Raw genomic sequence first — 12,782 nt, 5'->3', positions numbered from 1 at the left:
ATTGAAAATCTTGATTATGTTATTAACCACATTTGACGCATGCTAATTTAGGCAGGCTTTCTACAACCTACACCTGGTGAAATACACCATGTGCTTTTAAACCGTTGATCTACACATAATAACACACACACCCATGTGTATGTGTGCTTAGTGTGTAATTATTTATATAGATCTACGGATTAAAATCACATGGTGAATTTCACCCGGTGTAGGATCTCAAAAGCCAGTGAAGTAAATGTACCATCTCTCAAGACAAAAGAACAACCTTGAAAAAAGTTTTAAAAAAATCAAGAGAGATAGATTCTCTTCGAATTCATTTGGATTCAAAGATTCGAAATAGATAAAATCAAAATGATTACAAATAAAATAAAAGAATTTAAAAATTATTCTAATACTTATAAAAATTCACCATATAATCAAAAATCCTCTGTGTTGTCTTCAATTAGTTGTGATTGAGACTGAATTTGGGCTTAATCGGCCCACTAACAAAGATATAGTAGGCCCATAAACATTGAAATAACTCTCATCTCAAACATTCTTCCTTCTTCTTCTTTAGTTCTCTGTTTCAAATATGTACATCAAACTTTGTAAACATCAAAGAAACAACCCTCTCCCACACACACAGTGAGAGTGGGGTGAAAAAAACAAAAGGCTGTTGTTGTACACTACATCGGCAAATTCTGTTAACGTACACCTAATAGTAAGAGAGAACCGTTTCTTCCGTTGTCGGAAATCAAATCATTTCTTGACTATTTTTGGCCCATTGTAAGGCACTCCAACTAAGGACAAGTCTTCTGGTAATTCCCTCTCTTGAAGCCATGAGTACCCCTCTTTATCCTCTTCACTCGACAAACACAAATTCTCCACTGCACCATACACAAAAAATATAAACAAAAACGAAGAGATTTTTTTCGAATATGATATATATAGTCTATAGATATATACCTGAAAATTTGGCAAAAGGGAATTCATGGTAGTACTGACAATGGCGACCATCTGGATCACAGTATGGTGGGCCCAATACATCTAATACGGCACATGCAGTCTTTGCTGTGAAGCAGTGCATGTTTCCACCGTCTGCAGGATACAGAATCGAAGTTTTGCATGGCGCTGTGAACTCCGAATTTACCTTCCGTTTTGCTAGTCGTAATCCATCTGGATTACCTGCACCGTCAAAACAGAAAGAAATGAAAAATAAAATAAATAAATGATCCAACAGTCAAAAATTGCTCGGATGATGAAGATTCTAGCTTAAATATGAATGGCAAATGAATTATGTCCGAAATCCCAGTTTAAGTTCGAATATTATTTATAGTATAACCCAAAATAAAAAAACACATGATTCAGTGGAATAGGAAATCAATGTTTTCCCGACGTGGATGCATGTGTTTGGCTAATCCACTTATCACTAATAAACAACTTCATTAAATTATTGCGGTAATTTTAAAACAGAAGTAAACATAAGAAAGAATTTAGTTTAATTATACCTTTTGGAACAATAGCTTCTCCGTTTGTGGTATCGATTTTCTCATTGGCCCAATCATAAGACTTGATATGCATAGTTCCAAAGAGAAGTTTGCTGAAAACAGTCATACCAGGGTGGTTATGAAGTGGGATGACACTTGTTGGAGGCAAGCAGAAGATTCCAATCTGCAATAAATAAATCAACCGAATAAAGTTAGTAATCAAGATTCGATTTCTACTTTTTCCCATTAGAGAAACAAACGAGATTACCGTACTGAAAATTTGTCGCTCTCGTGGAGGGGCAGATACGTAATTATTGGAGCTCGTTCGCTGCTGAAAAACGGCATCGTCGGCCGTAGGCCAACGTCCGCTTGAGTCATTCTATCTGCATGGGGTTTGACAACACTTGTTTTAGACTAAAAAAATAAATATCTGAAACCAACATTTCCATTTTAACTACTTCCTCAATATAACGAAACAGTTCGTCGATGAAATGCAAACTATATACAAACGAACAAACTATTTCAGTGGAGTAATGTAGAAACAACAATCACTTAATTCCAAACTAGCTGCATAAACCCTAAACATAAGGCAATCAATCCCCTTTTCACAAACAAACCAATTCTACAAGCTATACCAATTCTCATTCAGATAAAAATAAAATGCAAAATCCGAAATCAACCAGAAATTGAGATTACAACATAGAGCAGCATATCATATGATAGAGATGCAACATATATAAATTAAACGCAAGTTTCAATTTATTCGAAATCGAAATGATTTTTTTTGAGTATCATTGGGGTTGAAATTAAATACCTAAAACAGCAGAAAGTTTAGCGACTTTATCGGATGATGGAACAATGCCAGGGCCACAATCAGCGAAAACATCTCTGCAAGTATCGTACAGTGTCTGAACCGGAGAGAATTTCTTCTGCTTCCTCTTGTTCTTCCCCGATACATTACTAACCTTGCTACTTTTCCCGTTTTGCTCAATCCCCATTTTCATCCAATTCAAAAATTAAAATAGAAGGTGGGGGAATCTCACGAAAAGGGGAAGCAGAGTACTTTATATCTATAAATGGAAATTTCCAGGTTCGAAACTGAGGTGTTCATTTAGCAGTCGATGAAAAGATTGATAGAGATGTGATTCCGCATCTCTCTCTCTCTCTCTAGAGAATCTTCTCTCTCTGGTTCTGTGCAATGGTGGAAGATCAAATTTGAAGGGGGTGGGGGTATAAATGGGGGGTAGGGGTGGGTTCATTTGCAGATACCGTTCGTTACTAGGAGAGCAGAAAGGAAAAACCATGGGCCTGATTTACACTTTCCTATGGGCTGTTCAGAATAGCGGATTCCTATTTCTTTTTTCTTTTTTATTATTTATTTATTTAATTCGCCTTTTTAAATTTTGACTTTTCGCCAATTTTGACCGATTTTCCTACGTCAAAATTTCAATTGAAATGGAATTTTCAAAATTTCGGCGGTATTAATTAGTTTTGTTTTTCAATTTTCGTCCATTCTAATTCTCCTTCTTATGTTTGCAAAATTTTTAGATCAAAATTACTTTTATTTAATTTTGTTTTAATATTATTATTATTATTATTGTTATAATAAATAAATTAGTAGAGCTCGACGAAAATTGAAAAACAAAACTAATTAATAATTAGTTTCTGTATTTTTCATAGGGTAAATTCCACTTTACCCCCTCGTACTCTGCCTGAGAGTCACTTTACCCCCTCGTACTCTCAATTTTATCGATTTACCCCCTTGTACTTGTACAATTTTCCAATACAGCCCTTTCCTTCATTTTTTGTCAATTTTGACTCTAACATCATTTGGTCAACTCTGTAAATTACAAAATTGCCATTGTCTATCGCGTCGTTTCTCCTTCGTCAATATTGTCATTTCTTCTTCTGGCACCACTTCCCCTTCCAAGATATCCCCAAATTGAACCCCTAACTTAGTAAAAATTAAGACCCAAAAATTGATCGATTCCACCCAGTGCAACGAAAAAACTATATGAATGTGTGAAACTTTCTCTTTTCTAATCTCGGGAGTCAAAATCGAAAAAATTCAATATTTACGTCAATATTTTGACTCTTGACCAAATGGCGTCAGAGTCAAAATCGAAAAAAGTTAACGAAGAGGGTTGTATTGGAAAATTGTACAAGTACAAGGGGGTGAATCGACGAAATTAAGAGTACGAGGGGGTAAAGTGGTTCTTGGCCAGAGTACAAGGGGGTAAAGTGGAATTTACCCTTTTTTATATGTTCTCTTTTTTTTTCTTCAATTTCTGTATTTTTCTTATGTCCGCATTTCTTCTTTTCTCATCTTTTGAAAATGTTGAAGAATGTTGAAGTTCAAATCACGTCTGAAAATGTTGAAGAAAAATGTTGAAGTTCAAGTCGCGTCTCTCTTCTTTTGAAAATGTTGAAGAAAATGTTGAAGTTCAAATCACGTCTGAAATGTTGAAGAAAAATGTTGAAGTTCAAGTCACATCTTGAATGCGTTGTTCTTAACGAAAAATTTCAGTTTCTGTATTTTTCTTCGCATAAACTGTTGAAGAAAAATGTTGAAGTTCAAGTCACAACCGATGTTGAAGTTCATGGTCGTGTTTCTAATGTTGAAGAAAAATGTTGAAGTTCAAGTCACATCTTGAATGCGTTGTTCTTAACGAAAAATTTCAGTTTCTGTATTTTTCTTCGCATAAACTGTTGAAGAAAAATGTTGAAGTTCAAGTCACAACCGATGTTGAAGTTCATGGTCGTGTTTCTAATATTTCGGACCATGTTGAAGTTCAAGTCACATCTGATGAAGGACAGTGAAGTTGAATGAATGAGTTGAAATTTCTTAACTAAAAGTTTCACTCCACGTTTAACATAGTTGTCAGTAATTATACAATGTTGTGAAAGAGCTTGGACGATTACAAATAAATGAACCTATCTCTATTTATACAACTTCACCTTGGTGATAAAATGCTACGATTAACTCCTAAAATCTCCTACCAAATATATACAAAGGAAGACCCTGTAACTCCTAAAATCTCCTATCAAATATATACAAAGGAAGACCCTCTAAGTATCTCTACGTTAATGCATGTGAGGATTCTAGAAAATCTTCTATCTTAGAAGATCTTCTAGAATCTTCTAAGATGATCATCTTCCTCTAAGTATCTCTACGTGAGGATTCTAGAAGATCTTAGAAGATCTTCTAGAATCCTTTAAAATGATCATCTTGATCTAAATGCTACAATTTGATCTAAATGCTACGATTAACTCCTACAATCTCTAGGACATTATTGCAAGTAGCTTGCTCAAGTCGAATTCTGAATGTTTTCTCAGTCAACTAATGACTTGTAGCTTTTTATATCATTCTACCTAGTAGCTTGCACAAGTCGAATTCTGAATGTCACGGGCAAAATTGCAAGTACAAGACCAATAAAAATGATTTTTTTAACAGACATTGTTATGGTTGTGCTATTTTAATGTCATTTCCCCTCCCAACTCATTCATAACTTATTCTTCAAATTTTAAACCAATCCAAAAGGTAGAAACAAACACTCTCCGTAACCAACCGAAACGAAACAAAAATTTACATAAATTTATGAATGAAAAATGGGAATTGCTAAAATATAAAAACAACACTATCGTGAACTCTCGACTTCTGGTTTTGTGCAACACATTCGGATATCCACATCAAGTTCCTGATCTCCTGCTCCCCCAATCTCATGTAAGCGAAAAAGACACCATAATGGAACTGCATCAACAAAAAATTATGGATAAATCAATTATTTCCAATTCAAAAATTGCAATATGGAGTGGTGCTTCGCGTAATTACTAATGCATAAAACTAATGTAGAAAGATGTAGATAGTAATCAATGATCGTTAATTCTCGTAAATAACGGGACCACAATTTCAACATCAATCTCTGAGAAATCAAACCTGCTGCTCAAATGCTAAGCAAAGTCGTTTCACTTCCTCTTCATAAAAAGCCTTGTCGAGTATCTGACTCTCGCCATAGGATAACTTGGAAAATATGGATTGATAAGGAGGATACTTTTCCATTGCACCCCGAACCTAGATTGGATGGACAAAGATAAATTAAGAGCTTCGGCCAATTTGTTTAAACAACATGCAAAAGAAATGGACGACAGCTAGTAGAAGATGAACGTTGACATTTAACTCCTAATTCAAAATCTGCCTCTTTTATTGAACTGGGCTGAAAACTAGCACCACTAACGTAGACGTTTGAGCACCACATCTCAATATCTCTTAAACAAAAAATCATTAATTGTTAACTGTTCACTGCCAGAAGCCTGGACCAAATAAAAGGGATATTCACATGTTCATATGCTTTCTTTCATGACTTTCTATTTTCTACCTAGGGGCTACTTGTCAGAATAAACTCTTAAGCAATTTGGAAAACTTTACCTAATAATTTCAAATTAGCAAGCAGGACTCAAACAAACAAATGAAACAATATAATAAGCATAATTCTTCACAAAAGACTAACTACGGAAAGTGTTTAATACCTGATCCATATCCTCACAAACAGCAAGCTCTTCGTGACCATAAGGATATCTGTCCAACATATGCCGTTAGCGACAGAAAAAATAGTTCAAGATATCTGAAACAGTGTGAAAATGTAAAGAGCGGATACAAAAAGGCTTACAGTAAGCCAAAATTAGAATACAACTTCCTCCGATCATCTCGAGTAAGCTCAGTGCCAATGCTGGATATACAAGCATATAAGGATTCAAAACATGGTACTACCAAATACTCTTAAAAAAAAGGAATATTTTTATGTGTGCAGCCAAACCTGTTTATTGTGATATTGACTGCTCTCCTGTCAGCCTCAAATGCTAGGAGGTCAGACATAATCTCTGCAGTGGCGCCACCAAGTTTCTATGTTGTAATTTTTTATGTTATATTAGATAAAAGTACAGAAACATAGAAACTTATAGCAAAAGGGAAAAGAATCTTGGAAAAATTCCAAAATGATTTCTTACTTGACAAAATCTGTAGAAATCCTCAAGGTATGCTTTGTACAGAGTATTCCTCATAATTTCAATGTTCATGTCATCCAAATCCTGCAGAAATACTAAAATAAGAGAAAAACATACACATATACAAAACTGTGCATATTAAGGACCTTATTTTTCACCAAGTAAACTAATAAAAGCAAAAACAAGTTTTATCAATCAGAAGAGATCAATAGGTGCTCTTTCCTAATATTGGATTATTATGTATCCGACAGACAGCAACTCAATAACGCTAATTGATACTAAATTGATCATCTAATTATTTTCCCAACTTAGGAAATTCAAAGCAACAGGCAATACCTCTGAAGTTATGCACTCGGAGAAGTATGGAGCCAGGGGTGTGTCGACAAGCACAAGTCTGTAGAGCTCCCTCATATTCTGAGCTACTGCCAGAGTAGCAATACTGTGGAAATATATTGAAACTTTATAATGAATTGTCAATTCAAATATCTTCACAATGATTCAAAAGAGATAGTACCTGTCAAACATTCCCAAGGGATGACATTTCTCCAACAATTCTTGAACATCTCTCTCATGCAAAGTTCCAGTCACAATTAGAACGACATTGTCAATCATGTGACCATATCTAAAAATAAGTAAAGAATAAACAAAGACTTAAACACATCTGTTGAACCATAAAACATATACTAATCGAACATAGATAGAAAATCGGGTGTCTATGGTAAAACTGTCGAATAGAGATCTACGCACGTGATATACTCTAAAAAGGTTGAAAGAGGCTCGGTGGCCTGAGTTAACATGTGCTTATACTCATCAACCAGTTTGAGGGTGCATTTCTCCACTATTGTTGTCGTATGCAATGGAGAGGGCTCTGCAATTCCATAAAACAACCAAAACAGTTACAAATTAGATAGATAAAGTAACGACCAAAACAAATTAGTAGCTTCATGTCAGATGAGGATATTAAAGAATTCGACGGTTATCTATAAAACCAACTATCCTACTTCATAAAACAACTAATCATGAGAAGCACATCAGCAGCTAAATTTTTTAGTGCAAACTAAATAGACTTCGGAGGTGAAACTTAAGACAAGGAAAACAATGCGGACCAACTACTGACAACCTAAACAAAACAGGCTGACATAAAACGATCGGGTGGAATTTCCCAATCGCTCCAGAATGCAGCAGTATATTACTTTCATGAGCAAAACTAGCAATTCAAACTTCATAAATCAACTAATCATTATTGTCCGAGCAGAACGCGTACTGCAACTAATTCAACTACCTTGTCGCAATAAGTAAATAAAGATAATCCCGGGAAAAAAGAAGGAGAAACAAAAGAAACAGCATTTTGAATTTGATATGATTGATTACAAGCTAATTTAGTAAATTAAGACAAAATCAAGCGTATCAGCCTAATCAATTCAAAATTAACAAATAAACTGACTATTTTATGAACAGAATATCATTCGTGATTAAATCCCAAAGCTCGTCGCCAGCAATCAAGAGACAAAAATACATAATAGACTGACTCACCGTTTTGGAGATAGGACCCGTACTCGGTGGCGGAGAGGTGCATTTTGACGTCATCTAGGGTTTCGCACTGACAGAGGTTGTTGTAATCGGCGGCGGTGAGGAGGCCGGAGCGGTATCCTCGGACGATTGCCTCCAGGTAACCACCGTGGATGTTGAAGGTAAGCGCTTCGAATCCGTACATATTTATGCCACAGATCTGAAGCGAATCGGCGAAATCGAACAACGAAGGGTAGATGGGAATAATAGAAATTGATCGAGCTCTGATAATCCAGGTCAAGCACCTACGTAGATGGTACGGATCATGGGTAAGAGATTAAGGATTTATTGTATTTAACACCCTTTTTTTTACACTAATTATCAAAAAGCTCCACATGTTATTCATATTAGTAAACAAAACCCTATAGTTCATTGTTTTGGCAAAACTACCTCTAGAAACTAAAACCTTGGCATTTAAGTCCTAAATTAAATACATCATCGCTTTTTGTGCTAATATTATTAATATCGGGATTTTTAGCAATTCGATATATATGCAGGGGTGCTAAATTAATAAACTCAAATATTAACTTAGGTAAAAAAACTAAACACAATGTTATTTATGAATACAAATTTTGGCAAAATTAGCTATAATTTCCTATGAAAACTCTATAATTAATTATTAATTAATGAGGGTAGATATTTTTTTAACTTTATTGTATTTAATTTTATAATTTTCTTGAATATCTTTTAAACATGTTGTGATTTTTCTATCCTCAAGTTTGTTGAAATCAACTTATTAATCTATGAACAATTTGTTTACCCATTAAGCACACTTTATTCACACATATAGTTTCTCATGTATTGATAATTGATGTATCCAATTGCCCCCATAATTTATTGATATTAATTATTGATTAACAATTGTTTCATTAGTGTATTGAAACAATTAAATGACCATTATAATAGAATAATGAATATTCTCTTCAACTACAACGTGATTGTAAAACGACGAACATTCACTTCAAATACTATTAAGTGTAAGCTCACATTTAAATTGTGCTAGTACTTTTCTTAATTAATATCATAAAAAAAACTGCAAAAAACTCATAATTATAATAGAGTAGTTATTAAAAGATTCCTATATGTTTAAAAAAACTGTATTAATTTAAAATGTAGTTATTAAATTTAAATTACGATAAAATATTAAATGAGAGTGAGACAATACCAAAAAAGTAGTTTTTTTTCTACCAAGAATATGTTAATAGAGTTGAAAAAAAAATGAATTTATTTCACCATAATTTATATTTGAGGATAGCTAAGTCATTTTTAAAGAGTACAAGGGGTTAAAATTAGACAATTAAAGAGTACGAGGGGGTAAAGTGATACAAATTGAGGTAAACGGGACTCAACTATTATATCAAATAGTATGATGAGTAAAGTGACAATCAGTTAGAGTATAGGGGGTAAATTGTAAAAGAAATAAAAACTTCTCAGCCCCAAAACGGCGTCGAATTATTGTCGGACAGAGAAACACGACGACGGTGTGAGTCTCGTTTGTGTTTTCCCCGACATAACGTAATTTGTTCATGTAATTCTCGTTTCTAGGGTTTCATTTGTTGTCGTAGATGATATGTAATTACTGTTTTTTTTTCTTCTTCCAGAGTGCTTCTTCCAGCTGAAGTAAAAATTGAAATTTGATGGCGGACCCGTCATCGTCGGGTCGGAGCTCCACAACCATAACGGATCTTGACATGGACACCCTGACTCGCTGCGCGAGTTACCTCAGCATCCAGGACATCTCGAATATGGCCGTGTCGTGTAAAATCCTCAACAGAGTTGCATACTCTGATTCTGTATGGCAATCATTTTTCAGGTAAGCTCCGATTATTTATTTATTTATTTATTTTTATTTTTTACTTTTACATAGCAACATTGGAATCAAATTGAGTTACTGTATCATGTGATTTTTTTAATTTTATTTTTATATATATATGTCATGTGAATGACTGATAAGTGAGATAGATTGTTACACTATATCTACTTGTGAAATTGGTAGTAGTAGTCTGATTTCGATGTGTGTTGTTTGTGGGTCTGTGATATTTGTTCTGTTTCGATAATCTATATTTTTCGTTCACACCACAGGCAGGAATGGCAGAATGTTGCACCACTGTGGTCTAATGGCTCTAATCAATCGTCCAGTATGAGAGAAGCGTATCTGTTTAGGCATACTGCTTTACGCCAGTTTAAATACGTCGATCCTCTATTCCGTCACATACCTACAGTTGGAAAACGACCGCATCAGATATTGTTCGACAAAAACACCATTTTATTCTCGCAGGTGCTTGTTTTCATATTTTCCCATTTTTTTGAATTGTTCTTTAGATATACAACTGGTCTACGACGGTGCGGTTTATCTTTGGTGTTAAAGATTACTTTTACAAAAGAGGCCTTAAACCATGATTCAACTGAAGTTATTACGTGTAGTTATGGTTTAAGAATATTGGACTAGACATTAAGTAAGTAGAGTTTTATCATTATGTGAGTGTAGAATAATATACGTTCATGGAAGATGGAATGAACGGGACTCAATTATTTTTTTTCCTTTCCTCTTGAATGCCATTTCTTGTGAACTCAAATGAGTTCCTATTGTTTGTCGAAAAATAATATGAAAATGAGTTGCTATTTCTGTATTTCAAGTATCAAGCGAAATGGATAGTATCATTGTTTCAATCGGTTGTCTCTCAATCTGATTACATTTGCAGGGTCAGTCGATTCGGTCCTTGCACATTGACGATCTCATTGATGGAAACATCTCAGTTGCAAATCGTGGTAACCATAAGGCTAGAGTTACTTGTATGAGGTTGGCAGTTTCTCTGTTTCTCTTCTTGACTACATTATATCAGATATTCTAGAAGTTTCGTTCATCTTCGTCCTTTTAATTTCATCTTCAAAGGGAGTTAAATTTTAAGTTCGTCTCTGTATCATATCATAGATTCTCCAAACAGATGTAAATTTTTAAGTTCACCTTGTTATGTGATTATTGAGCAGAATTCTGTGATCTGCAGATTGTTTTCACTCAATGACACGTATCTATATCAAAGTGACTCCGGAAGAGACGATAACATTTTGGTAACATCAAGTAGTGACCATTTTATTCGATTGTGGTCGAAGGTACAGTGAATATTCAAATACAATACGGTTTAACTCTGTAGGTTGTAGTTCATTTACTGACTCAAAAGTCCAAATTTATGCACCCCTGATTTGTAGGGAGGGAGCCGATGCTTCAAAGGTCATAATGCCCCAGTTTTGACCCTCTCAGATAAACTACTAGGTGATGATACTGGAAAGTGTTTTGCTAGTGGAGGTGAAGATGGTACTGTTCGACTTTGGTCGATAAACTGTACTGGAAAACGAGGGCAGCAGGCATTGAAGGCCACACTCTACGGTCATGAAAATGTTGTTTCGCTGATGTCAGTTGCTGGGTATGCTTTTACGCACATCAAACCTTGGCTCTTGTTATAATGCTGCTTCATTCCCGAATTGCATGCAAGAACCTTGATATTATTATAATTAAAATATCTTAAATGTAAATCTGACTAACTTAAACTTAAATGAATTTTTATATCTTTTGCCAGGCACAAAACATCTCTTCTGGTGAGCATCTCAAACAATGGCAAGGTATTGTTACTTTTTTCTCTTACAGGAGATCTTCGCCTTTCTCCCCTCTTTTGTCTTTTGTGATCCTATGTTGTTGGATCGATCAAACTAAATTTTTCGTTGAAACTAATAGTAGTTTCACGACACGCTAGATGTGATTGATAAATTATGCTAAATCTGAGCTCGAGTGTAATCTTACAAGGGATCGTATCGTAATGCATTCTTACCAAAACTATTTTGATAGGTTAGGGTTTGGGACACCACAACAGCATCTTCTTGTATTCGTTCGTCGTGTTGTGTGGGAATGACATCTGTACCTATCGCACCCGTGGGAATGAAATGCCACGAATCTCTGCTCTATGTTGCTGCTGGCACATCTGTCACAGCAATCGATTTAAGGACAATGAATAGGGCCTTCACAATAGTCCAGAAATCGAAAATACATTCATTCGAATTCTTGCCCTCTAAATACTCACTTTGCACCGGTGGAACTGACAGGTAATAATCAACCAGGTTACTTATTGCTGCACAATGTAAATCGAACCAATAACTAACTAACATATTATCGGCAAAAAACTGTTGCAGTGCTTTACTGTGGGATATGAGGAGAGTTTCGGACACGCTTAAAGTAGAACCGAAGGCTGAATTGGAAGGGCATGTTGGGCATGTAAAGCTTTTACACATGGATGCGCACAAGGTGGTTACGGGTGGGCCCGACGACCTGTTTGTTAATGTTTGGGAATCCGATAGCGGTGCACAGACGAATTCGTTAATCTGTTCTGCTCCAGACATGGGAGGATGCTCTGCAATGGCTGTTGACGGGTGTCGTATTGTTACTGCGGGCGACGATGACCGTGTAAATGCTGTTCTACGCTTTCGGGATTTTAAGACAGCTACTTGCCATGTTTCGTCACTCGTGTCTGAACAGAGTTCTGCAGTTTCGAAATTCTGGGGCTCGGCTTCCGGTTCAGATAGTTCTTCAGAAGAATCAGATTTCCAAATTTAATTTACACTTGTTTGGTTTTTTTGACAGACAGTTCTATAACTTGTATTACATTCGGCACACTATTTTTGCAAATTGGGATCTTTATAATGTGAAAAGTTTTATTGAATTTAATAGAAGTATTTTATTTAGTCAACTAAAACATA

General features: G+C 35.2%; 3 protein-coding genes across 6 annotated transcripts; 1 reads left to right on the top strand and 2 right to left on the bottom strand.

Moving 5' to 3' along the window:
- Window positions 1-517: 517 nt before the first annotated feature.
- Window positions 518-2,793, bottom strand: LOC105961684 (plant cysteine oxidase 2). Its single transcript, XM_012985928.2, has 5 exons — window positions 2,281-2,793; window positions 1,740-1,849; window positions 1,488-1,650; window positions 946-1,164; window positions 518-866 (listed from the first exon to the last, which is right to left on the bottom strand). The coding sequence occupies exons 1-5, from the start codon at window positions 2,468-2,470 to the stop codon at window positions 739-741; spliced, it is 810 nt and encodes a 269-aa protein (XP_012841382.2). The 5' UTR covers window positions 2,471-2,793; the 3' UTR covers window positions 518-738.
- A 2,088-nt stretch (window positions 2,794-4,881) lies between these two features.
- LOC105961685 (V-type proton ATPase subunit d1) lies at window positions 4,882-8,323 on the bottom strand. Its single transcript, XM_012985929.2, has 10 exons — window positions 8,001-8,323; window positions 7,215-7,335; window positions 6,982-7,089; window positions 6,804-6,906; window positions 6,471-6,551; window positions 6,281-6,366; window positions 6,134-6,193; window positions 5,994-6,042; window positions 5,404-5,538; window positions 4,882-5,217 (listed from the first exon to the last, which is right to left on the bottom strand). The coding sequence occupies exons 1-10, from the start codon at window positions 8,179-8,181 to the stop codon at window positions 5,086-5,088; spliced, it is 1,056 nt and encodes a 351-aa protein (XP_012841383.2). The 5' UTR covers window positions 8,182-8,323; the 3' UTR covers window positions 4,882-5,085.
- Window positions 8,324-9,411: 1,088 nt separating this feature from the next.
- Window positions 9,412-12,778, top strand: LOC105961686 (uncharacterized). 4 transcript variants are annotated; one of them, XM_088821491.1, is made up of 9 exons: window positions 9,412-9,519; window positions 9,638-9,849; window positions 10,119-10,314; window positions 10,739-10,836; window positions 11,042-11,147; window positions 11,244-11,458; window positions 11,612-11,654; window positions 11,878-12,131; window positions 12,219-12,778. In XM_088821491.1, the coding sequence occupies exons 2-9, from the start codon at window positions 9,674-9,676 to the stop codon at window positions 12,637-12,639; spliced, it is 1,509 nt and encodes a 502-aa protein (XP_088677617.1). In that variant the 5' UTR covers window positions 9,412-9,519; window positions 9,638-9,673; the 3' UTR covers window positions 12,640-12,778. The 4 variants fall into 4 exon arrangements, with proteins under 4 accessions (XP_088677617.1, XP_088677615.1, XP_088677616.1 ...); XM_088821489.1 differs by having other exon boundaries at window positions 9,435-9,551; XM_088821490.1 differs by having other exon boundaries at window positions 9,466-9,551; window positions 9,652-9,849.
- Window positions 12,779-12,782: the final 4 nt, after the last annotated feature.

This window comes from Erythranthe guttata, chromosome 8 (assembly GCF_056151865.1).
Source record: "Erythranthe guttata isolate IM_541 chromosome 8, IM_541, whole genome shotgun sequence".
In the NCBI taxonomy this organism is placed as follows: domain Eukaryota; kingdom Viridiplantae; phylum Streptophyta; class Magnoliopsida; order Lamiales; family Phrymaceae; genus Erythranthe; species Erythranthe guttata.
Note: the sequence above shows the minus strand (reverse complement) of the source record. Positions and strands in the feature narration are given on the sequence as shown.

Bases quoted from the DNA above. Each gene is read 5' to 3' on its own strand.
- LOC105961686 (XM_088821491.1), top strand. From the start codon at position 9,674: ATGGCGGACCCGTCATCGTCGGGTCGGAGCTCCACAACCATAACGGAT. The intron at 10,837-11,041 runs GTTGGCAGTTTC...TGTGATCTGCAG, and splicing joins GCTAGAGTTACTTGTATGAG to ATTGTTTTCACTCAATGACA. The intron at 11,655-11,877 runs GTATTGTTACTT...CTATTTTGATAG, and splicing joins GCATCTCAAACAATGGCAAG to GTTAGGGTTTGGGACACCAC.
- LOC105961685 (XM_012985929.2), bottom strand. From the start codon at position 8,181: ATGTACGGATTCGAAGCGCTTACCTTCAACATCCACGGTGGTTACCTG. The intron at 7,090-7,214 runs GTGCGTAGATCT...ACTTATTTTTAG, and splicing joins ACCTTTTTAGAGTATATCAC to ATATGGTCACATGATTGACA. The intron at 6,552-6,803 runs GTATTGCCTGTT...GTATTTCTGCAG, and splicing joins CCGAGTGCATAACTTCAGAG to GATTTGGATGACATGAACAT.
- LOC105961684 (XM_012985928.2), bottom strand. From the start codon at position 2,470: ATGAAAATGGGGATTGAGCAAAACGGGAAAAGTAGCAAGGTTAGTAAT. The intron at 1,850-2,280 runs GTATTTAATTTC...AACCCCATGCAG, and splicing joins TAAACTTTCTGCTGTTTTAG to ATAGAATGACTCAAGCGGAC. The intron at 1,651-1,739 runs GTACGGTAATCT...TATTTATTGCAG, and splicing joins ACGAGAGCGACAAATTTTCA to ATTGGAATCTTCTGCTTGCC.